This window comes from Solanum pennellii, chromosome 6 (assembly GCF_001406875.1).
Source record: "Solanum pennellii chromosome 6, SPENNV200".
Taxonomy (NCBI): Eukaryota; Viridiplantae; Streptophyta; class Magnoliopsida; order Solanales; family Solanaceae; genus Solanum; species Solanum pennellii.
This window is the reverse complement of record NC_028642.1, coordinates 54835539-54862082: the sequence shown is the minus strand read 5'-3', so window position 1 is coordinate 54862082 and position 26544 is coordinate 54835539. Positions and strand designations below refer to the sequence as shown.

The 26544-nt window shown below is 32.0% G+C and overlaps 4 protein-coding genes and 1 non-coding gene across 6 annotated transcripts; 3 read left to right on the top strand and 2 right to left on the bottom strand.

The window, feature by feature from the left end:
* Window positions 1-1344: 1344 nt before the first annotated feature.
* On the bottom strand, window positions 1345-5645 carry LOC107023916 (protein NBR1 homolog). The gene is made up of 7 exons (XM_015224759.2): window positions 5445-5645; window positions 3148-4232; window positions 2947-3070; window positions 2642-2860; window positions 2404-2553; window positions 1780-2295; window positions 1345-1654 (listed from the first exon to the last, which is right to left on the bottom strand). The coding sequence occupies exons 1-7, from the start codon at window positions 5466-5468 to the stop codon at window positions 1559-1561; spliced, it is 2214 nt and encodes a 737-aa protein (XP_015080245.1). The 5' UTR covers window positions 5469-5645; the 3' UTR covers window positions 1345-1558.
* Window positions 5646-10900: 5255 nt separating this feature from the next.
* Window positions 10901-13873, bottom strand: LOC107022619. Its single transcript, XM_015223215.2, has 3 exons — window positions 13849-13873; window positions 11972-12307; window positions 10901-11893 (listed from the first exon to the last, which is right to left on the bottom strand). The coding sequence occupies exons 1-3, from the start codon at window positions 13871-13873 to the stop codon at window positions 11451-11453; spliced, it is 804 nt and encodes a 267-aa protein (XP_015078701.2). The 3' UTR covers window positions 10901-11450.
* A 2965-nt stretch (window positions 13874-16838) lies between these two features.
* LOC114077696 lies at window positions 16839-17056 on the top strand. The gene has a single exon (XR_003579069.1). It is a non-coding gene; the product is annotated as a small nucleolar RNA U3 (small nucleolar RNA).
* A 744-nt stretch (window positions 17057-17800) lies between these two features.
* Window positions 17801-21075, top strand: LOC107022763 (U-box domain-containing protein 35-like). 2 transcript variants are annotated; one of them, XM_027917638.1, is made up of 5 exons: window positions 17801-18333; window positions 19179-19297; window positions 19389-19507; window positions 19585-19768; window positions 20797-21075. In XM_027917638.1, exons 1-4 carry the CDS (start codon window positions 18135-18137, stop codon window positions 19757-19759), a joined length of 612 nt encoding a protein of 203 aa, XP_027773439.1. In that variant the 5' UTR covers window positions 17801-18134; the 3' UTR covers window positions 19760-19768; window positions 20797-21075. The 2 variants fall into 2 exon arrangements, with proteins under 2 accessions (XP_027773439.1, XP_015078838.1); XM_015223352.2 differs by lacking the exon at window positions 20797-21075 and having other exon boundaries at window positions 17802-18333; window positions 19585-19893.
* A 1325-nt stretch (window positions 21076-22400) lies between these two features.
* Window positions 22401-23116, top strand: LOC107023778 (60S ribosomal protein L27a-3-like). Its single transcript, XM_015224574.2, has one exon. It carries the CDS (start codon window positions 22470-22472, stop codon window positions 22914-22916), a length of 447 nt encoding a protein of 148 aa, XP_015080060.1. The 5' UTR covers window positions 22401-22469; the 3' UTR covers window positions 22917-23116.
* The last annotated feature ends 3428 nt before the right edge of the window (window positions 23117-26544 follow it).

Sequence of the window (26544 nt, the reverse complement as noted above, 5' to 3'; positions counted from 1 at the left end):
TAATTCAAAAATACATTTATCTTTTTGTTAAAAAAAAATATTGTGGAAAGCTTTTCTAACGCACAAAAGCAGAATAATAGAGCTATTGACATGTGACCCTTTACAAATGGTAAAATAGACTTGCTTCTTTTCACTGACAAATTCCTTCACCAATGACACTTTCCTCTCCAATTAAGTCAAGTATTTAATTATTTCTATGTGGTTAGATTTTCCTAATCTATAAAATAGGAAAAGCTGGTCAGATTATCTAGCAATTTATTCATCAATGGAATTAACTTTTTTTTGGCTCTGATATTCATATTGGAGCTGAATTAAATTAATAATTTTTTAAGTTTTTCACTCGATATTCAATATTCATATTAGAATTCGACTTGATTAGATTATCTAGCAATTTATTCATCAACCTAACAAACTTTTTTGGCCCTGATATTCATATTGGAGCTGAATTAAATTCAATATTTTTTGGTTTTTCAATATCCATATTAGAGTTCGACTTGGTTAGATTATCTAGCAATTTATTCATCAACCTAACAAACTTTTTTGCCCCTGATATTCATATTGGAGCTGGATTAAATTCAATTTTATTTTATTTTTCACCTGATGTCGAATATCCATATTAGAGTTCAACTTGGTTAAATTATCTAGCAATTTATTCATCAACCTAACAAACTTTTTTGGCCCTGATATTCATATTGGAGCTGAATTAAATTCAATTTTTTTTGGTTTTTCACCCGATGTCCGATATCCATATTAGAGTTCGACTTAACTTTGAATTCGCGTCGAAAAATCTCACATCAATGTGAGATAAAATGCTGAATTCACGTCGAGTAAAGCGCTCCTTAACTAAACTAACTCTATATCCAAAGTGACCCGAACCCCATTGGAGATGATATAGTTGGAAGTAACAACAAAGGTGACTCATACCCAGAATGACTCGAACGAAACAACTCATCTATTAAGAATGAAGAAGTAATTTGTGACAACCTTAATTGATAACCTACTAATATTCTTTCTTGCAAGTTGCTTAGTGGGTTGATTCTTTAGAGCAACTTAATAATATGGTGCCAAAAGAAGTTAATATTGTTACTGTATTTGCTTTACTGTGTATACTATTTATAACGTGATTTAACGGATTCAACTCAAAATAATCCAACTAACTAGTATTAAAAGGGATCAAAACGGTGCAAACCAAAGAATCAAAATTGAATTCGACACTCACAATCAGAACGGCAAGCCATTAAGATTCAAGAGCTTGAAGCTATGAGAAAGGTGTATCACAGTACCTAGAAAATTTGGGTAGAACTTTGAAAGCCATCGTTATCATAAAACACTGCAAGCTCAGTATGACACTTAAAAGAAGTTTCAGCGCATCTATCAATTGTGCAAAACCACACAAGGGCACAAAGTCAACAAAAAACATCCAAGTTACAGTGCATCTATCAATGTGCAAAACCACATAAGACACAGTCAACAAAACATCAAACTCAGTCTAGCAAGTTATAGATAGCATAGTCTACTGAAAGCATAATATATTGCAAGAAATACTGCTAACTAGATTCTAATTCTCTCCGGCGATAAGATCCATCACAACACGCTTAATGCTGCCATTGTTCTTCTTGAGCAACGTCTTGTTAATCTCTTTGTTGTGGAAACCCTGCAGAGACGAAATATAAAATGTTCAAAAGCTAGAAGTTATTGTTTTGCTCAACATGCAGAAAAGGAAGGTATAAATGTCAAACACTAACTACACTAATTTTAATGACCACAACAGTAACCTACCATCTCCTCCAGCTCTTCAAGGATAGGATCCCACTCAGAAACACCACAAAGATCAGCTACTGATTGTTCCAGGTTATACTCGTTCATCCTCAAGACTTCTTTGTTTAAGTTAACCTGAGTGAAACCCATGTCCTCCAGTTCCTTGAGGAGGGACATCTCGACATCTTCCTGTGAAGATGCTTGCACCTCTACAACAGATGGTGGTGCAACAGAAGTAACTTCTGGTGCTGCCTCGGATAAATCAATGGGGTATGAAATTGACGAGCCAGCTGCAGAAGGAGAAATGCACGACTTGGACTCCTCATTGTTACGGTTTCCATCAACCACCGGCTCAACTGATCCAGTGGCAGGGTTTGAGATTTTAGGGTCAGCAATGATATCCTCTATTGTCATGTCTGCATTCACATTAATATATTCAGAACCAGCTATATCATAGCCGGCTGGAGGAAGATTCAAGTCCAGGACCTGAGAGGCTTCATAAGAGAACTCCTTTTTCGGGATCATTGAAAAATCAACCTGAAAAAATGAGTTACAAATATTCAAATCAGCATCGAAGCTACCTCTTATTAAAGCTACCTCTTATTATCAAGACGAGAAATAATTTTGCATGCGAACAATCCTGACCTGGATAAGCACCCATACACGCTGCCCAAACTTCTCCCCTGAAGGCAAGGCCATCCTCCAGTAGGAGATGTACCTGCCAGGAAGCTTAGGAGCTCTAAAATCAACTGCCACATCAAATTCATGGTCTACAGCCAATCCAAACGAAGGAATCTGCAGATAGGGACGATGTATCATCACATCACAGGACCGTAGGCATGGATGTTCAGCAAAAAAAAAAGTACATGCCCATAACTCTGACCTGTAATTCAACAGAAACTGTATCACCTAATCGATCTCCCCCAATCCAAACAAGTTGTGTTCCTTGTGGCCAGAAAATATTACCATTGTTCCTCATCCTCCAGACCTTGGTAAATGGAGTCGATGGAGCCATCATAGTACCATCAAGTACATTGACATCATGTTTGAAGCGGCTGTCCAACTTAGGCGATTTTACACCGCAGCCTCGAAAGATGTCATGCTACATACACAACAAGTTGACAAGAGTTAATCAACACAGAGAGTACTTACAGAAAATTGAAAGAAAAAAGTTAACACTCCTTATACAGGTTCATGTAAAGCCTTGAAAGCTATGGGATGATGGTAAGAAACAGGACGATCCATTCTGACGTAATCAGCATCAATTCCCATTTGTGCAAAGCATATGCTGCAGAGATCATAGTCCTCCTTTCTGCATGAGAATATGAGGATCAGTCCTTAACATTGATTAGTCAAATACCAATTATACAAAATGTTCACGTTTCTTACACTTTAGATTTGAACCTAGGTCCAGTTATTGGATGAACCCCACAACCATCACAGCGAACACCTCTGTGGAAAATAGAGCCAGTCCCATCACTGTAATTATGGCTCCTTTTAACTGGGATCCGGAAAGTAGAGTATTGAGGTTGGATAGTGTCATTTGACACAGGCACCATAGGCAGCCAATATGAAGTTGGGGATCTAAAACCACGAGAAAGCTTCCCAGATAAACCAACAACACCAACAGGCTCAGCACCAGGGTGATTCTCAGTTTGCTGTTTATCAGCTGTCTTATTTGGGCCAGTGGTTGAGGCACTAGGATATGAATTACCAAGAGCCTTCCCAACAAGATGGGAATCACCAAATTTGTTACCCTCTTCCTTCTTACCATCTACCAGAGATGAGTTACGCTTAGGACTTTTTGATAATGGTTCACATTGAATTCCATTTTGATCTGGTAGGGAGGATTTCAATTCTGATGCATTTATGGATACAGTATGACTTTTGGGTCGTCCTGCAGTTTTAACGGTCAGCTCCTCAGGATTCGCCGCTTGAGATGGCTCTCCACTTTTAACACTACCCATAGGGACTCCCGATACTGGACAAGCCTGCTTTAAGTAGCATAAGCCAGTCACAGAGAGAGCTTTGGAAAGCTCAGCAATTTCTCGGGCAGCTGATGAGGCTTTAGACGCCATATCTGCAGAGTGCTTTAGGATTTTTTTGCTTTTTGACTTTGGCAATGACTTGAGAAGATCCGAAACACTCGAATTTATGTTCGGAAATGTAGGTGGGGCCCTGACGGAAGTAGAATTTCCACTTGATGTACCTGAAGATCTACTAAGTTTTTCAGTGTTTAATCTCACAGATATTCGCAGGGGATCCAGGTCCTGCCTCGTGATATCCTGCAGATCATCATCATCAACAAGTGTTACAACATCACCATCCTCATCAATGTATGTCAGTGTAAATTCACTGTCAGGAGGAAAGTTGAAAAGTTTAAAGATCTTGTCTTTTAATCCATCTATGTTAAGACCAAGTTTATCATCAGCAACACGGGCATTGAATCGTCTAAGTGTCTCTCCATACTTGACCTACACAGTATACAGTGGAAGCAGAAATCCCATAAATACAGACAAAATCATCCATCAGAGGGTACATAAGTTAGTCCCAACATATATCCATGGTCATAAGAAAATTAACCAAAATAAGAAACGGAACCTTTACTGGCTCAACAGATAATTCTTTTCAAGAGTCCATGATTTTATGTTATCATGGAAACAGAAAACTGCATATTGACAAGATTGCATAGCAGATAGCACATGTTGCAAACAAGGATCATAAGAAAGTTAAGATTATCTGGCGAGAGAACACATCAGAGCAATTATAACAATCAAGTAATCAAGTATGCCCCAATCAGCTCACAAATCCCTTACTCCTAGGGTGTGGTTCAGTATGAAGAAAAATTAAGTTGCTTAGACATGAGGAAAATAACTTCCCGTTAAGGGCAAACAAATTCTAAAAGTGGAATTCCATAAAACACACCCATCTTTAAAAAAACATATTACTGGAACATGAAAACATACATTATTTTCATATATACGGGGAAAAAATCCACAAACCAGAACTAGGAAGCATCAATAGTTTAAATTAGATCAGATCGCAAACTCTGCTATTGTACATCTTGCAGTAATGACAACATCTTTACAGTGTAAAACATTTGCTTGATTTTGTTATTACCACAATATCAACACCAACTAAGCAAAAATGAAAAACAAACACCCAATTCTTACAATCATGATGATTAACAAAGCTAGCTAGATATTTGGTCAGTGCTATCCTTACAAATTTATTTCGCAATTCAATCATATCTCAGAGTACGAAAACAAGAAAATCCATCAAACGAAGGGAAATAAATTCGAAAAACCAAAACACTAGGAAGCATCTAAAGTTTAAATAAGATCACATTGCAAACTCTGTTATTGTACATCTTACAGTAAAGCAAACATCTTTACAGTCCAACATTTGCTTGATTTTGGTATTACCACATCTCAACACAAATTAAGCAAAGGGAAACAAAACACCCAATTCTTACATGCATGATGATTAACAAAGCTAGCTAGATACGTGGTCGGTGCTATCCTTACGAATTTATTTCACAATTCGATCGTATCTCAGAGTACAGAAACAACAAAATCCCTCAAACCACGATATTATTCAACATTTCAAAGTAGAAAAACAACATGCAATCCAATTGAACAAAACCAAAAAAAGCTGAATTTTTTTGAAAGAGTAAAAGATCAAACCTTGATCACAATAAAAGATTCCATGAGGGTAGCGTTCCAGGTAAAGAACAAAAAACAGTAGCGATTATATTATGAATTTGCTAAGAATTTGAAAACCCTAACCCTAGAAATAGAATTTGTAGAGAAAAATTTAGCGATGAAATAGCAGAAGAGGAAGAGACTCCTTAAGCGAAGGGTGTCTATTCGGTTGTCATGTATATCGCATTTTATTATTTTTATTGTTGTATAATTTGGCATATATATATATAAAAAAAAAATTGTGGGCTCTATTTTAATTTATTTTATTTTTTGATTTTGAAGAAAACTACAGGCCTAAGGAAACCAAAAAGTCATTTTTTGAGTGAGATAAGAAAAAGTTTTTCAAGAAAATAAACTATACATATGTTTTGTGTATAAGTAAAAAATTATTTTATTTATATATAAATTTTCTAAACAAATATTATTAGGTGAGGGTGCAACAAAAGTGGGAATGAAAATAAAATATGTTGAAAGGTGAAAAAGATATAACTAAGTATATTACTTTATATTAATTAACAGTTCTTGTTGCTAATAACCCTCAACAGTCACCTGAGAAACAATTGAAATTAACTATAAACTTTATGTTAATTTGTATGTTAAATAATTTTGCAACTAATAAAATTATTTAATAGTATATTGCTAATTTGACACTACAAAAATACAAAGTTGAAACAGTCTTTTATGATTTTGTTAGAGCAAATGTAGAGATATATTCCATCTCTCTTTTTCTTTTTCTTAGTTAGTCAATCGAATTAGTTAATTTAAAATATCAAAAAGATATTTGATTTCTATCATAATTAGTGTGGTGTAGTTCAAATGTTAAAAGTCAATAATTTAATTTATATAAAAAAAAATTGAATATGTAATCTTAAAGTATTTTAAAATAAAATTTACATGTATAAAAATTCTATAAGAATATTATAAGTTACATTCACAATAATTTGTAATTCAAAATATATTAAAAATTATGATAAAAGAATTTTATTTAAATTTCGTAATTCAAAATTCAAAAAATACCACCTTAATTGAAATGTCTTTTGGCATCAACTTATAATTTAAAGTAAGTTTTTTTCTCAATACAAACTTTATAATGCTAACGTTTTTCCACGAAAAATACTCCATCGAATATTTGCAGTTTAGCACTAAACTCATATTAGGTTACACTCAAAATAATTTGTAATTTAAAATATATTTAAAAATTATGATAAAAGAATTTTATTTAAATTTCATAATTTAAAATTTGAAAATATCACCTTAATTTAAATGTTTTATGGCATCAACTTATAATTGGAGGTAAGTTTTTTCTCAATACAAACTTTATTAAGCTAACATTGTCCCACTAGAAATACTCCATCAAATATTTGAAGTTTTGCGCTTAACTATGTAAATGCAGCTATATTCTCAAATTATTTATTGTGTTCTTTTTTTAAAAATATAAAATAAAATATAAAAACTATTTGACCTCATTTTTGTCTTAAAACAATATCTATCAAATATCAAATATTTACTATATTCAAGAGTTTTTGTTCTGGGACAACTAATTTTGAAATTTACAATAGATCATTTGAAACGAGAGGAGTAACCTATATTTTTGCTTAGGGGTCGTTTGATAGGGAGTATTAGAGAAAATAGTCCAAGTATTAAGTGTGGTATTATTTAATTCTATGTTTGGTAGGAATTTTGGATCAATCCATGGATTAGTTATACACCCTACATTGTATTAGACGTGTATAACTAATACCTTCCATTTGGTGGTATTAATTTAATACCATGGGACTAATCTACATAAAGACAAAAATACCCCCTTAAATCCTTTTAATCATTTTGTTTATTTTCTTGATTTTATATTTTATATTTATACTAATAAATTTGTTTAAATAAATTAATTTACAAATTTTATTATTTAGATATAACTTTTTATTTCTAAAACATGAGTTATTTAATCTACTTATTATTAATATAAAATATGATAATCCGACTAATATGCTAATGTTGATTTATGAATTTAAAAACAATTCATAAGTCAAATATTGTCTCTTAACGGAAGTTCCTTAAACATTACACAAGTAGTCTAAAACAAGAGCATATACATATAAATAAAACATCTCGATCATAAAAATAGTTTAATTAATTTTGCTATATCTATTGTTTATTTTTATTTTATTATATGATAAAGATTTTTTTAAAAGATTTATTGATACAAAACAAAGTTCAATAAATTTTTCCTATATATTATTATAGTTGTGTGACATTTTGAGATATTAACTCCAATTTATAGATGACAATTATTTACTCTCAAATAATTTAAGTGAGAACGTAATGAATATGATAATAAAGTTTTATTCTCCTATCTAGTTAAAAATGCTATGAAAAAATAATATTATCCGTCAATTATATACCTTGACCCAATTACATGAAATACAAAAATCCCATAACAACTCAAGGGTATAATTGGAAAGAACTTTTTTCTAGAGCTTTAAACCACACACAAAACTAGTTAAAAAACAATGAACCAAACACTTGATAATAATAATCCCTGCATTACCAATCCCTGCATTACTAATCCCTGCATTATCAATCCCTGCATTACTAATCCCTGCATTATTGATCTTTGTACCAAACGACCCCTTACACTCAACTATTGTTATTTAATAGCCTTATTTAATACTCTATATTATACTTCAATTTATTTCACGTATTTTCTTTTTAGCCAGTTAAAAGATATTAATATTTTTTTATATAATGTTCTATTTTAAAATTAACTTTCAACCTAGCATGTCTAAAATTAAAAAATTCAGAAAAAAAAATCTAATTTCTTAAACAGTTTATCAAGTTAAAATTAGACATATAAATTTAATTTTTTAAACTATAATTTATTAATATAATAAATTAATATAATGTACTTCGAGTTTTAGCTACTATAATAAAAAGGAAAAGAGGTCCATAAAGTGAGAAATGAGACGAGTAAGGAAATGTATTGATAAAAATTATTCGTACAACGTGTTTATACCAAGTCAATATATATATGTCATATATTTAAATTTATAGTCCATTTTATTTCATTAACAAAAAAAGAAAAGTGAAAAATATCAAATTTACAACTCGAATTCCATAGTAAAGCCAGACTAAATTTATATAGTACACTGTTTGGTTTATTTTGGAATCGTACTTCAAATAAAACTTACTTTATACATAAAGCTCGAATTTAAAATTAAATTAAAAATAAAACAATTTTACTGCACAAGATGTAAGGATTAATATAAACCATACCATGCCACTGCCTGCAGTCAGCGAGGACCAAAAGAGAAAACAATAAAAGCGCTGATATATACTTTCTTCGTCTCATTTTATATGATGATCATATATATTTAAACATAAAATTTAAATACAATATACGACATTAATATTTTTGTGGAGAAAATGACAAAAATGAACCATAAAATTTTGTGCTTTTAAGTTCAAAATGTGTTGAAAGTGAGTACTCATTGTATCCAAATATTTACAAATTGTGAATGTTAGATTTGACAGCAACTGTGATTTTTCAATCGCTTTTTTTTCAAAGGTAAACTAAAAATAAAAGTGTCACCTAAAATGAAACGAAGATTTAATAATTGTTGTTAACAATATAATGCCATAGAAGTGAAGCCGAGAATGATAGCAGTACCGGTGATAGCAAATAATCCCCTCTCTTTAAACACGACGCTGGCCGCATACATTGCCACCTCAGACGTGATCGACTTACCATCCTTCACTACGCCCCTACGGCGTTTACCAGTGAATGCTAGCAGTACGAGCACCATAATCCATGTTATTATGGTGGTTCGTACTGCTAGAACAATTAGTACTGTTGTTCCCATTAGAACAACGGTGCTAATGACAAGAAATGGGACTAAATGTAAGAAAGATATCAATATTAGGATCAAAATTAAGAAAGATTTTGTGGTTATTGTGACCTTCATCTTTTGTTTTACTTGAGATTTAACTTAATTTGATGGAGAGATTATGAAAATGTTTGATTATTTTTTTTTTAAGAAGAGTGAAGCTGTGTTTACTGAATTTAATCATGAAAAATGTGGAGTTTGTGGAATTAGGGAAGTGTAGGGCATGTGGCTGCACATGGCTGGATTGGCTAATTACTTACTTTTTTACTATTTACTATTGATGATTTTTGTAAAAGATATGAATCGTTAAGTCAAACTCAATCTAAAAATTAATTTGCAATGAAAGTATTGTGTAAGTTCATCTTAATACTTCACCTCACGTTTAAGTCTGAATCTAACTTACCTCAATATTTTGGAAATAAGAAAGATTGGTTAAACCCATATAAAAAATATAATCTTTTTATTCATGGACGTGCGACTTAACAATCTTTTCTATCTTTATAAAGTTATTTGTCTAAAAACAATTCATTTCTTCAATATTAATTTAATTAATTTTTAAAATTAAATTAACTTAATTTTTTTTTTCTTATTTTATATCAAGAGTTGGTAAAGTGAGTCAAAAACACAAGGATGGGTAAATTTGATTGATTTAAAATATAAAAAAATTAAGAAGCATGTGTATCCCTCTCTTTCCCCAAAAAAGAAAAACCCATAGAAAGCTATATATCCTGGATAAGGGGAACACTTTTAACACTTGAATTGCGGTGAAACAATATTCATTTTGTCATTTTGTTAGATTCATCCTCTCCATACGTTATTTATATTCCCAAGGTTCCATGTATCGTAACACAGCCACTCCATCAAGTCATTAGTATACTATACTCACTGCGAACCATTTAGAAAATAGACATAATTCATAAATATGCTTTTTAATTTGACTTCAAATCACATTTATGTGTTTCAACTTTGGATGTGCACAAGTAGACACTTAAATTTGTATAAAGTTAAACAAATAGACACTCATGTCCTATATGTCATCCTACATGTCATTTTTCATCCTACGTGGTGTCTTACATGTATTTTGTCATGTAGGACTCATGTGTTTATTTATTTAAAAGTTGTATAATTAAAATTTCTGATTATGCATTATAAAAGTTATAGGTCAAAGTTAAAATTTGAAGTCAAGTTTAGAATCCAATATATATATTATCCCTAGAAAATAAGCAAACATGCATCTTCGTGTAAATAATAGTTACAAATTTTTCATAATATATCCCATCACATGCTTTTGTAATTATATTAATATCATAATTATAAAAAATATCACTTCTTAAAGCTTGTTTTTAACTCAAGATATGTCATATATATAAAAAACCAAGTAATTTGTAGTACTGACCAAATAAATTTGTCCTAACAAAAACAAATGGCTCATGAATTCTTGATTTTCAGAATCCTATTTATTTTTCATGATAATCGTTATTTATATTGAAATTCAATTAAATTGATTTATATTCTAAAATATGCATTGAAAGATAAAATATTCTTCCACAAAATAAATTTCGTACATAAAACTTGCATTGAAATCATCTAATGAGAGGTGAAAAGATATATTTATAATATGGATCTTCTATTGCTAGTTACAAGTTACAACCCCATAATCTATTTCAAGCCCTCACATAAATGAAGTATATGTCTTCACCCTTCATTCTAAGTTTTAACGCTCAAGAAAACAAGAACAAGTGAATAACTATAATAGAGGTACTCACACCTTACCACTTGCTCACCATGGGTAAAGCTCAATGGTAGAGGGATTGTGCCTTAAAGACAACCCAGAGCAACAAAACGCCAATCATAGAATTTAGATAACAATATATCAGCTTGAATCCTAAATCGACCTCACAATTGAATAAGCAATAATCTCAAGCAATATACAATTTGATTCAAGCATCAAAATATTATATTGAATCTGTCTTTTTGTTATTTGATGTGATGATGAATATTTTCTTTACCTGTCCCTTTTTTGTGGGTGGGAAGGAGATTCGTTTCATCTACGTAAACAACTCTCCGGCAATACTGTAACTACCTCTACCTCTCGGGTATCTTTTTTCTATTGGCAATGGATAGGAACAACGTTATACAGAGGCTTGACGCCTGCCTGTCCACAGTAAGGATAGTAAAGCTCCTCGCCCTCCGTTCGTCTCCCGATCGGGTAACCCACAACTGGTGAGAACAATCTACGCGCCGCCGCATACGACGGAGGCGAATTGAACCGGACGAATTTTCCGGGCTTCAAGCTCGAGGCCGCAAAATCAAAGCAAGACATTGGCGAAGACGGACGAGAGTCCTTTTTCGGCAAATTGATTGGAGATAATAACGCCCTAATCTTCATCTCTGTATTCGTCATTGCTGAAACTCGATCGTACTCTTCAATCACATTTGCCAGGTCTTCGTCACAGGTAATCGATACCAAAACATCCAAATCCTCTGTCGGCATCTTACATTTTAAACGCATAGACGATCCACACAATTCTCCGAACTTCACCATCAACTCTGCATCAGTCAAATTTCAATCAGTTTCTAACTAAACAAAACCGAAGTGATAACAGGGAGATGAATGTATAAACAAACCTGCAAATGAAATAGATCGATCAACGGAGAGGACTCTTGTAAAACCGCCGATGTAACGGAGTGTGCCGTCGGAGGGACGAGGAAGGATTCTACCGCCGTAACTGTAGAGGAATTTGACGATTTGTGTAGACTGACTCATGCTCGTGCGAAAAGAGCAATTGAAAATCGGAAATTGTGCTCGGAAGAATGAAAAGAAGCTTCTAGAGAAATCTGAAATTTCGAGGGATTTGAATTGGGACAGAGGGAAAAGCTTATATATAGGGGGAGGAAAACGCGACGACTGACGAGGGCGTTTTGGGAAATTAAAGGTGGGTCCACTTAAGGTGTGACGAGTGACTGAGTTGATGAGGTGTTAGGCTCAGCATATACCACCTGGTGGAAGAAGAAAGGGCCTGCTGGTAATTTGATATTCTTCTTTTCAAAAGGTCAAAATTGTCCCTGAATTACGTGAAAAAGATAATTTATACCCTTTGTTATAATTTGAGATAAAAAATGCTACTGTTAACCTAAGAGACCATATATATATATCCTCAAGAGTTAATACCCAATATTTTTATTAACTTGGCAAGTCACGTGGGACTAATCCTACCACCTAAACATTGCAAACTAGGATTCATTACAAAAGAACCAAACCTTTAGTGGCGAAAATAGTTCCCACAAAAACCAAAAAAATTGTCACTAAAAGTTTTAAACGTTAAATTCTAATTTTGTATTTTTCTCTTCATTATTTAATAAAAAATGATATCAATTAAGTAGGAGTTTGAAGACACTGTATGTTTTATTTTTATGTTATATGTTAATCTATAAAATGTAAAATGATACATTATATAGTAGGAGATATGAATCGAGAAGTAATTTCATGATTTTTCATAATAATATTGGGTGTTTTTAATATTAATATTGTAACTTATTTATTTTAGAAAATTAGATTGCAATCGAAAATTAATTATCATATTTTTTTTTTGAAAAAATAGGTTTTACTATTAATCGTCACTAAAAGTCACTCATAACCTTTAGCAGCTATTTTGAGATTTTGTGACAATTTTATCGCCACTAAAGATCAAGTTCTTTTGTAGTGAATCTTAGTTGGCAACGTTTAAGTGAAGAGATAAGTCTCACGTGGCATGTCATGTCACTAAAAAGTTGGGATGTTAACTCTTTATGGTATTTGTGGTCTCCTAGGATAATACGGGGTATTTTTTATCTCAAAATGTAATGGAGGGTATAAGTGATCTATTTCGCATAGTTCAGTGACAATTTTGACCCTTTTCCGTTTCAAAAATAAAAATTTTGTTTTATTTAACACGAAATTTTAAAAACAATAATCAATTTTATGATTTTAAATTTAAATTATAGCGAATATATTAGAATGCTCTTTAATTTTTTGGTGAATTTTTTTATATACATTTGGGTGTTTACATCAAATCAATACAAAGTATATTAGTACGTGATTTAGTGAAGTAAAATGAACTACAAATTTTAAAAATAATATGCATATATTGATTTTGATGTAAACACCCAAATAAGTTTTATCCTTTTCTTGCCTTAAACATATCAGTCACACCAGGTAGAAAATTGATATAGAAATATTATCAAGAAAAGAAATAAACTATTACTTTTAAATTGATTTAAGTTAGTTTTTTAAATCAAGGAAGAATTAAATGGATATATGAAGTAATAATAGTAGAATTTAGAGTTTCAAATATTATTTATGAAGTTTGTTTGGTAAAATCTATGATAATATAAAAAAATTTAACTATTGTGTGAGGTATATAGATAGCCACAGGTTAAACAATATGAAATGGAAAGGTTCAAAAAAAATTGCGAAAATATCTATTATACATATTTAAACTAAGCCGAAATTTTATCACCCACACCTCTAATAGCCAAGATTTTCTTCATTTATTGGATATATAAAAAAACGTACTAGTTATTGTTAATGTCATTGGATCAAAACCAGATTAGAATTGGTGGAAAAAGAGCACAAAATCAGCAATAAAAATTAAATTAGACCACAACAAAAATTGAATCGAAATAATTCAGGAGTATAAATGTAGGAATATAGTTAGTATGAAAGGAAATTAAATTCATGTAGCAATCAAACCACACATAATTCATATACACAATTCAAATAAAAGAAATCTTTAAAGGAGTGTTGATGGACAAAAGTATTAGGGAAAAAATGTCGCAAATATGTTTGAAATTTTTAGAGCTAAAAAATGTTATAACAATCTCAAATGCACTATTAAAGACAAACTACAGATATTAAATCCTAAACTTAGTTTCAAATTTTAATTTTAATCTCCAATTTTTATAGTGTACAAACATTAGTTTAACTATCCAACCTTTTAATAAATAAACACGCGAGTTTTACTTGGCAAAACGCGTGATGTGCACGTATTTTGCGCGAGTTAGTAGTAAATTTTGAAGCCACGACGGTAAAAAAATGTTGAAATGACAATTGTACCCTTAATGAATCCCTTTTATATATATTTTTATATTTCCAAATCAAAATCTCGTTTTTATTTATTTATTTTTAATTTTAAGATGGACGTGTAAAATATTTAATTAGTTGACAGTTATTGAGTGACTCAATAATACACGTGAGAGCGTTTGCATTTCACTCTCTTTGGCTCCAAAAATCGCATGCTTATTTATTTAAAAGTCGAATAGTTAAAGTGTTTGTTTGTGCACTATAAAAGTTGGAGGTCAAATTAAAATTTGAAGCTAATTTTAGAATTCAATATATATATTATGCCCACTAGTAAATAATACAAGGATAATAAATCCTGCTCAAAATTTAAAATAATTATAACAATTTCAATTAAAATTTGAATATATATTTCAAATTTTCTTACTAAAATAAAATATATAATTATCAACTGTTAGTGAAAAAATTTACAATATAATAAAATTGCAAGATTACAATTGAAAATAAAATGAAGAAATAAATCTTTAGGCTGAGGCACGGATATCTCGCTCTCTTTAAGGAGATTCAAGACCACTGCAGCATACTCTACACCGATCCAGTAGTAATACTCTTGACTTTTCTCCTCCAGGATACAACAGCCCAACAACAGTGTATAACTCAAGCAACTCCGGATTAGTTGAAGAGTCCAAAGCTTCACAAAAGAACACCTTTCTTCAACATATAATACTCTCTTTTGTATAGTGAACATAGTTGAAGACTTAGAATATTTTCTATGTCTCAACTCTCTTTTTCACTACACTAACCTCAATATAAACCACTCATCTTTTTCACTCTATATTTTCTTATACTTCTCTTGTTTCTTCTCCTATTTCAACACAAATGAAGACTATACTATTTATAGGTGATGAATTCTTCCTTACAATGAATAGGAGATAGTGGGTAGTAAATTTGCCAAATGAATGGCTCAAATGTCAGATAAGTTACAAGACATAAATATAGAATAATGGATAAATGAAGAGTTGGTGATTACATAAGTTACTAAAAACTAATGACCATTTTCTTCCACAATTGATGAGAGTATAAAGGTACAAATGTAATGTCTATCTATAGACATAACATGATATATATAATGTGACATATAATATATATTTTTATGAATATTAAAATGTCACACCAACATCAACCATTAAAATGCACGTATTGGTTTTATTTTGCTAAAAACAAATCAAATACGTAACTCTTTTTTGGCTTTATTTTGGATGTTTGTGTGTGAATGAAACCCCATAGTCAATTTAGTGAACCGAAAGGAAGCTTAAAAAATTGGGGAATGTATACTTTCACTTATATATATTAGACGATATTTTACATGAATAGACCAATAAATACATTTTAAATCATCAAAATGGTTTTATTATGGAACTATATAATAGTTTTTTCTTTTATTTTTAATTGTCATAATTTCTTTTTTAGAGTAAAAAAGATAAATTTTTTAACTAATATCATAACTTTTTTTAATAACATTGAGATTTCTTTTTTAAAAAAATATTCGGGTGAAACAAGCACATCTGGAGAGCACAATACAACATAAAATTATATGGTTGGTTTAACATTTAACTTATATCTCCGTAGGGGTGGTAATTGGACCCGTTTTGTTAAATTTGAATGGATCAAAATGGGTTAAGATCCAACCTAATTAAATTTGTTTGGGCCAAAATAAATTGGATCAAAACGAATTAGTAACGGATAATATAATCAAATCCCAATTTTTACTAAACTTGAATAACTTTATTTGTTATTTTGCAAGCTTTTAGTATCGAATAAAATTATTATTTTCATTATTATAACTATATATAACATATAAATCAAAAAGTAGTTTTTAAACAATATTTTGATAAAATTTTTCAAAAATCAATTTGGATGGAATATCAATTTTAATTTTTAATGAATCGAATTGAGATTGTAAAGCTAATAACCAACCCAAACCTTAATGGATTGAGTCGAATTGGGTTGGATTTTGCCAATCCATATATCGCCCGAACAATTAAACAAAATTTTTGCAATACCATTCCAATATAACTATCTGAAAAATTGAAGTTTTCTTCTGTTAATATGAGACATAGATGAGTCGATAGTATTTAACTTTTCTTATAGTTTTATATGGTGAACACAAGTTCATCTATAACAACTGATTTATGATTCTTTAGAGAACAGAGAGTTTTAGGATGATAATTTTTACAAGATTGATGACCTTACAACAAAATTATTACAGTTGCACTTAATTATTTTTTCTATAAACAATAATTAAAAAAAGAGAGTAAGGTCTATTTATTAATTTGTATTTCAGTTGACTGCGAGACGGGCCAATATATTACTCCCATATCGGAAGCGGAACACAAAAGCTACAGCATTATATTCTCCATTCCAACAGCCTATGTCACGACCTTACTTGAACAGGATCTGTTCTATAGGCTCGTACCACTGTATCCTTAAATTCTAAGGAGACAGGAATCCAAGTCTGGTTGATGAAGCATGGCCATGTGACTAGAGCGTGATTAACAGCTTTCCAAAGCTCCTCGAGTTGTGGATGCAGTAGATGATCGTTCTTAGACCTGAGATTTCGGGCCTAAGATGGTCTCGTGGCTGTCTGACAGACTCCCTTTTTTTTCTTCTTTCTTCGGGTATGTACTTTTACCTTATACTAATAGTTAGAAGTGTTAGACTATACATTTTGATCTTTTTTGTTGGGGTATGATACTTTAATCTTTTATTGTTATAGTGTTGCATAGACTATACATTTTGTTCTTTTTTGTTGGGGTATGTTTACATACTTACATTTTAACACTCCTTAATAAAATGTCTGACTTCATCGGATCTTCTTTTTCTTTTTTCTTCGGATATGTTATACTTATGTTTTAAGACTCCTTAATAAAATGTTTGACTCCATCGCATACTTTAATCTTTTATTGTTATAGTACTAGTTAGATGTGTTGCGTAGACTAAATACTTTTGATCTTTTTTGTTGGAGTATGATACTTTAATCTTTTATTGTTATAGTAACAGTTAGATGTGTTGCATAGACTATACATTTTGATCTTTTTTATTGGGGTATATTTAAATACTTACATTTTAACACTCCTTAATAAAATGTCTGACTCCATCGGATACTTTAATGTTGTATGGTTATAATAATAATTAGATGTGTTGCATAGACTATAACATTTTGATCCTTTAAGCATGGAAAGAGACAATTCTGGAAAAAACAGATCACAAGTAAAGGAAAAAGAGAAAAATCAAAGCAGTAGAAATTGACTTGCACTATCATAAAATTGTGATATAGTCCAAGAAAACTTGCCCATGTGAAAAAAAAAATGTTTCTTTTACATAAAAAAGGAACAATCGTTACTTAGAATATGGCATGTCCAAGAACCCTACAGGCTACAGATGTTAGACATGAAAAAAAAAATTCTTATAAAACTTCTTTTTTTCATTTTATTGGTGTCTTTGTTAGCAACCACCATCATTCTTTTCTATAAGCATTAAAAAAAGTTTCTTTTTACATCAAAGGAACAGTTGTTACATAGACTGTGACATATCCAAGAAACACTCCACAACTTGACAAAAAAATTATATTGTTGGTGTCTTTGCTAGAAACCACCATCAGATGAGGGACCAGAATTGAGCACCACAACTAGCATCGTTGTTATCGGCTATATTCAAGATTTGTAGAAAGAGATGTCTAGGGAAATCGAAGAGATTGGAGAAGATAGCAAGATTAGTACGATAAAAGATGCAGAAACTAATGATGTTTATGTAGTTGTTGGAAAAAATGACTTGTATGTTGTTCAATGGGCACTTGATCATGCTGTTTCCCCTGGATTTCGCGTCTGCCTCGTGCATATTTTTCCTACTATCAAGTACATTCCAACACCAGGTAACTATTGTTCTTGTACATACATATCTCTATATTCGATATATCACGTCAGCGATTTATTCAATAATCAGGAAATTCAAGAGTATATTGAATATAATGGTTCAATTTTCTTGTTGCTGCTGCTATCTCAGTAGTGACAAGAATCCTAGGATTTTTCACCACATATCTAGTCTTAAGTCAGATAAAAGTTAGTTAATAGGTGAATACTTTCTAGGAACAAAGGGATGGGGAGCCTTGGATCTAGTGGCGGAGCCAGGATTTTCACGAAGAGTGTTCAAATGCTAAAGTGAATCTGCTCTTCTTAAAAAGTGAAAAAAAATTGCTAGTAGTGAAATCTAAGCATGCAAACACTTTAATTTTTTGTATTTTTACTCTTTCAAGGTGCTTGAAACCATTAGGCTACATCATATTGTTGTGTCAATGGTGTCCAAAATATGTTATTTAACCACTTAATTTATCATTTTACTTGTATATACAATATAGTATTCCGACTTAGGGTGTCCAGTGTGGCTACGCCAGTGCTTGGATCACTGGTAAAATTGACTCGAACTTGTGACATATAGATTATAGGTTCGAGACGTGGATAATCAGCCACTAACAAGTGCATCAGGGCAGGGTGCTTATATTAAACCCCCTCAGGGTGCAGCCCTTCCACGTACCTTACATGAATGCAGGATGCCTTTCGCCGATACTTGCATTAGGATAGACTGCTTACATTACACACCCCTATGGGCGCGATGCTTCCCTTGATCCTACGTGAAACGCGAGATGCTTTGAGCACCAAGCTATTTTTTTATATAGGAACTGAGGAAAATTTGATAGCTAAGTTGAATTTTGTATGATAGTTGGGAACTTATCAAGAAGCCAATTGAGCAAAGAGCAAGTGCAAGTCTACATCAATGAAGAGAATAACAGGAGGAAGAGTCTCTTGGTGAAATACATTCGCCTATGCAACGATGCCAAAGTAGGTTCAAGTCTATATCAATCAGAATCTTCACATCCGAAATTCGATAACTTTGTTTCATGACAGTTCTTGATTTTACTTTGGCTGATAGGTACCAGTTGATACTATGCTTGTGGAAAGCAATTCACCAGCTAAAGCTTTACTTGACCTTATACCTGTTGTCAACATTACCAGCCTTGTTATTGGAAATAGGCCACCGCGTTCCACAAGGTAAACATAGTTCTCCACCACAACATGAAATTATCAAAGTTCAAGCATGCTATAATGCTATTATTTGTCCATTTCAGGCTAGTAAAGAAGGGACAAGATATAGGAGAATATGTTCAAAAAAATGCACCAGAATTCTGTGAGGTTAAAGTGGTTAGCCAAGTGCAGCAGCCAAAACAGAGTTGTGATCTAAGGCAGCCTGAGATTACAAGGAATTTCCTTGAATGCATATGCTTTTCCAGAAAATTCGATTGAGAAAACAACGTAACAAGTTTTCTTCCCAGTACTTTAGCTTACTATAATAGTAAATATTAAGTTTTTGTTATTAAGTTCTCTTGCATATAACTCGACGATGTTTACTTCATAAAGGAATCATTTCTATTGCAACACAGACAACAGTATTTGCTTCTTTAGAATCCTAAATGAGTCTAAAGGCAAAATGAATGGTTTACACTTGACTGAACTTAACTAGCACTTCACTAAAAAGTCGATTTTCATGCGTGTTTAACACTCAGTTCTACATGATAAACACTGGTATTCCAACATTTTGAATACACAATACATTTTGATCCTTTAAATTGAATTGCAATATCAGAACATTATGATATGGTCCAAAACTTTCCCATGTGAGAAAAAGGTTCATGTCCAAAGAGAAATACAAAGTTTCTTTTACATTAAAGGTATAGTTTTTACTTAGAATGTGACAACTGACATGTCCAAGAACCCTGTAGATCTTGACAAAAAACTATAAAACTTCTTTTTTAAATTGTTGGTGTCTTTGATAGCAACAACCATTATAATTTGCTAATTCTTTAAGCATTTATGATCTCCTATTTCCCCTGGATTTCGCGTCTGCCTCGTGCATATTTTCTTACCATTAAGTACATACCTACACCAGGTACTAACTAGATATAGAATCATAAGTGTATAGAGTGGTTAGCAGCCAAAACAGAGTTTATGCAAAATGCATATTAACAGGCAAATTGAATCAAAATATTGGAAAAAAAGAATGTAACAAAGTTCTTAAACATGTAGAGACTACAATGACAAAAGAATTTCTCCAAATCAGTACAACTATAAAAACAAAACCAATCCTTCCTAATGAAGGAAATATCCATTGTCCATTCTTGATGAAACCTCAACTTATCAGTAGAAAACGCCAACGTGCTCCCCTTTAGTAGGAAAATAGACATGGTAATTTTCTTCATCTTCTCTAGTAATGACCCCGAACCACCAGGCCTCTTTGTCATACACATCTACAATATCATATTTTACCATTTACCTTGTTTCAGATGCAAGAGTAGGTGGAACAGGATGGACCTCAGAGACACGTACAATCTCCTCTAGTGGCGCGGTTTCATCATCAGTCACAAGAGTCTGGTATTGGACTTTGTAATGTAAAGCGCCAACGGGGTAAAGAATAGTTGCACGTAAGTAAGAACCTATAAAGCCTAACAACTTGACTTGCAACTTCAACTTCATCACCAATTTGATGTGTTGTTGTTTGTTGTCCCTTATATACTTTTTCTCTTATTTCATCTGAAATAAAATCAATTATTAATTGGTGATTATCTTCAAAGTGAAAAAATGATAGTTGGAATTTGCATGCAATTGTGTTCGATAACGAATATAAATTGGAGTTATTTTAATTTTCATGCAATTGTGTTTCACGAATATAAATTGGAGTTATTTTAATCTTTTTTGTAAGTTAAGTGGAGTGAAAAATAGAAGTAGAAATATTATTTTGTTGCTTTCTTAAATTTTTGAAAAATTAAGAAATTTAACTTGAAGTTAATTTTTAGAATTTTATGGCTAAATGTGTTTTTCGCAGTCTAGTGAAAAACTTTCATGGAATTATTTTTAAGAAATTTGAAAAACACCAAAAATTTATTTTTTCTTTTTCTTTTCACTTATATTCAGGGAAAATTACGCGGCTAAACAAATTTATACTATTTAATTACTCATCATAGCTGTAGTTTGCTATAATTACCACTCGCGACTAACATTATACATTCATTACGTGGACTGACTTCGAGTTTGTATAATTAGTCATGTTTGTATATGTATAATTCGCCAGAATATACAAAAAAAATATGTATAATATACAATTTTTTAACCAATATACATATACAATTTACCTCTCTCCCCATCTCTGCCCTCTCTCGCTCGCCTCTCTCCTCCCTATCTCAATCTCGCTCGCCTCTCTCCTCCATCTCCCAATCTCGCTTGCCATTTAACAAATGTATATGTATAATATACAATCATATACATATACAATTCACCTCTCTCCCACTCTCTGCCCTCTCTCCCTCGCCATTCTCCCCCTCTCTCAATTTCTCTCGCCATTCTCCTCCCTCTCTCTTCCAGTCTCGCTCGCCTCTCTCCTCTCTCTCTCAATTTCTGTTGCTATATATACAAATACATATGTATAATATACAATTATCTAACTAATACACATATACAATTCACCTTTCTCCCACTCTTTTCCCCCTCTCTCTCTTCTCTCTTCCAGTCTCGCTCACCTCTCTCCTCCATATAACATATAATTACGAATTATAATTATTAAATTATATCTATGGAGAGTAATTAATTATTTTTAAGTGGCTATATATAAAAGTTTCCCTTATATTTATCACCAAATACAAATTTCAAATTTTGATAATTGTATAGAATGACAAACTAATAATATAAAATAAATAAAATAACTATCGCTTGATTTATTTATGTTTCATAGCAAACTGTTTGTCAATCCCTCTCTCCTTCGTATTCTCACTACAATTATCCAAATTTCACCCTAGCCCATATCTAACTACTAAAAGATCTGTCAAAACCCTAATGGCAAAATTTGCTATTGGGCCCAATCCATCGATCTTCCATCTATAAATATCTGAAAACCCTAGACTCACTATTCTCTCACTGCCGCACTTTCCCTTTTCCCCATTTTGCCGCCGCCGACGAGGAGAAAATGACTACCAGATTCAAGAAGAACAGGAAGAAGCGTGGTCACGTCAGTGCCGGACATGGTCGTATCGGAAAGCACAGGAAGCATCCAGGAGGAAGAGGTAACGCCGGAGGTATGCACCATCACAGGATCCTTTTCGACAAGTACCATCCTGGTTACTTCGGTAAAGTAGGTATGCGTTATTTCCACAAGCTTCGTAACAAATTCTATTGCCCTACTGTCAACATCGACACTCTATGGTCTCTCCTTCCTCAAGAGGTGAAAGACAAGGCTGCTGCCAATAAGGGTACTGCCCCGTTGATTGATGTTACCCAATTTGGGTATTTCAAGGTTTTGGGTAAAGGTGTTTTGCCTACGGGACAGCCTGTTGTTGTTAAGGCTAAGTTGGTCTCAAAGAATGCAGAGAAGAAGATCAAGGAAAATGGTGGTGCTGTTGTTCTTACCGCCTAGATTTGATTTGAGTTGTTAGTTACTTTTTTTTTTGTGTTAAAGTCTGTTTTTGGATTAGTTAATGGAGATTTGAACTTGGAATTGTTTGAAATACTTTTTACAAAAATTTGGCGTATAATTTTTTCTAGATCCTTGACTTTCTGATAATGTTTTATGACATTAGAGTTTGTGTCAATTATGTGTCTGCTGCTTAAGTTCAACAGATGTGAGGTAATTCTATCTCAAATAGAATTGATGTTTTACCAGATTATCCTCTTGGTTGTCGTTCTGATATAGATTCGATTGTTATGAACTAATTAGACTAACCTATTCAAATGTGATTCTCTTGCATGTCTTTTGTTCACAAGTAATTTGTTGTATTGAACTTTTGGTATCATATATTATTATGATGTCTGAATTGTGTTTAGTTGTGTAATTAGTTAGTTTAGTATTTGCACTTAGAATCAAATAGACATTGTATAGACATTTCTTGCTCCCCATTTGTAGTAGTAATTGGAACTAGTTATCTTCTATGGAGTGACAAGTTATGGGGATAGAATCAAATAGAGTGAGTAGTGTTGGTTTGAGTGGAATTCCTTTTTTTGTGGTTCTTTGTTTTGATAAGAATGAGTTCTGCATCTATTGCTGTAAAACATACAGGTTGTAGAAAGTTTAAAACTAGTATGTTCTGTCCAAGCCATATCTGTAAATGGTTGTGTGTGTGAAGTTTTAAAGATGTTTTGAGAGTGAAAGGAAGAGAGTTTGGCCATGAAGAAGAGAAGAGAAGGATGTAGTGGATTACTTGTTTTCCAGTTGATTAGCAAAAGAATGTTGTTCATTTGATGCGAAAAATCGATGAGGATTCTGTGCAATGTAAAGCGTCGTCCATCCGTCCCCTTCAGTTTGTTTACTTTTGGATTGAGTCGAAACTTTCAGGTTTTCATGAACTTATATATGGATTTTGGTCTTCTCATTTTCCCACAGATGTTTTCCGCTCATAGTTTGATCTGTTCTGCAAAATCCTCTATACATGAATGAAGTTGTGCATCTCATTAGGCATTTTCTTCTAGTTTAGCAATGGGAGGACTTGGATGTGCTGTTTACTTATTGTTACATTTCTTCTGCCTCTGTACTATACTCCATTTGATCTCTCGTATGTTTCGTCTTTCGGGGATTTTTATACGAGTGACGTTTTACTTGCGTGAATTATGTATATCGGTGAATTTACCTTGCCATGTTTCTAACATTCATCGACCAATTCGTCGTTGACTGGCAAGAGCCTGTTTGGATTGCCATTTTAAAAGTGTTAGCTCATGGCTTTTAGCTTATATAAGTCGAAATGGATGACTTATCTTGTGAGAAGGAAGGAAATAGCACCATTTCAAGTGCACTATTTGTATGGTAGGCAAAAGAGGTTCTTGACATGAGTAAAATATATAAAAAGTGTGCAACAAATAAGAAAGTCATCTTAACAGAATTAATATGTTAAAGATGCAAGAAGAAAAACAATTAAACAAAACTTGATTATTTATTAATTTTCTATATGATACCATTACGATATATTCTTGTGCACCGAGTTGAAGGTATCGACTTAATTTTATATTAATTTTCCAAATGCAGCCCCATTTCTGTATCATCTGTGATTTGAGTAAGTAGCTTAGAATGACGTATGTGTTTATTTATTCAATTTTATTCAGATCAATTTAAATGACATATTTATGTGTTAAGTCGAAAAGTTTAAATCTAACTTAACTAGAGAGACATTGTGTTCAACCACTCATTGTCTCATGACTTATGGACGTCCATGAAGTGACAAACGGGATACTCATTAAAGGAAAACTGATGACGCCTTTATTTTATAGGAAGAACAAATAAAGGGAAGGAGGGTCAAAAATATCCTTCAATTTTGATTTATTATTTAAATTTTATACTCGCAGTTAAAATGAAATTAATTTTACCTTTTTTTTATTAATTTCACCAAATTTACCCCTCATTGGACGGACTGACCCAAATTGATCTCATTTTAAAAAAAAATTATATTCCTTAGTTTAACCCAATAACCCGACCCATTTAAAATAACCAGACTCCATTCTCCTAAATAACCTTAATGCATTTACCCATTCTCTCAAATATTTGACTTTTTCCCCCTTTTTTTTCTAGTGGTTATTTACGGTGTTGTATTAGTTTATAACTCTTCATTTGAGAAGTTTTTGATTGAGGTGTGTGACCATTTTATCTAAGAGTATACTTTTATCATTTAATTATACACATTCCTCATGTTGAGACTCGGTTTTTGTTTGGGGGTACATTTGACTTTTTTCCCTTTTTTTTTTTTTGCTAGTGGTGATTTATTGTGCTATATTAATTTATAACTCTTCAGAAACTTTTGGTTGAGGTGTGTGACCTTATTATCTAAGAATATTTATTTATTATTTAACTATACACATTTCTTACGCTAAGATTTGATTCTTCTTCATGAGCTAAGCACGTGAAATTTTTTTTGGGTTACCGGAGTGGAGGGTAACAAATTGTAAAAAAATGACATTATCACTTGGACTCCGTTTAGGTAACTTTAAAATCTAACTTAACCCGAAAGACTTGTGTTCAACCACTTTTATCGTCTCATGGCTTATGGACGTCCATGTAGTGACAAAATAGATACATACTTTTACATTTTATAGGAAAAATAAATAAATTACGCCTAAGCCTTTTAAGTTAATTGTGTTTAAAACAATTCTTGAATACAAAATTTCCACAAATTAAACAAAATGAGGAAAACAATAAGAAAATTCAAGGTCTTAATCATAACTATTAGACTAGACAAACTTAATATAATTACTACTATGTTAAGCCAAAATATAGTGACCTATTTGGTGGGAGAGTTGGTGATATAGGTTGTAAATGTGGTTGTCCTAATCATATATGATATCAATATTGGGCGATCACCTATCACCAAAGATTGAAATGAATGAGCACTTACCTATAAAAGATCCATATAGCTTATATACCCCCTGACTATTTTTTGTTTCGTCAATAATATTGACTTGGCACATCACTTAATCAGGAATAATAAATAAAATGATAGTTTTACTATATTATTATTTTTGAATATAATAGATTCAATGGCTCAGGAAATATTTGAAAAAGATTATAGTTGATAATACGGTTAACTTATGAACTAAGCGATGAACTATCTTTTAATTTTTTAAACTGAATAAATTAAAATAAACATTTATATTTTAGTAAATATACAAGTAAAAGTGAAAGTAGGTGTGAGATTAGATCTTAGGCCTAACTCACACCCCAAAAGCTAGCTCAAAGGGAGGAGGATTGTCCAAGCCTTATAAGGAGTCCATCCATCTCATTAACCACCGATATGAGACTTTTGTCATTCTTTAGCAATAAGATTACTAATTGAATACGAAAACAACTCAAAATAAACATATTCAATTTACATGTATGTTTGGAGATGGATGTGGATGTGGACACGGAGATATGAAAGTGGGGTGTAAGGATGGAGAAGAGTGAAATATTACGACCCCTCTTTTTTGTTTCAATAAAAAGTCATTTTTTTCATCGTTAAGAAATTTTTTATTTTCAATAAAAAGATATTTAAAAAAATTTAACCTCCTATGCACAAGAAAAGTGA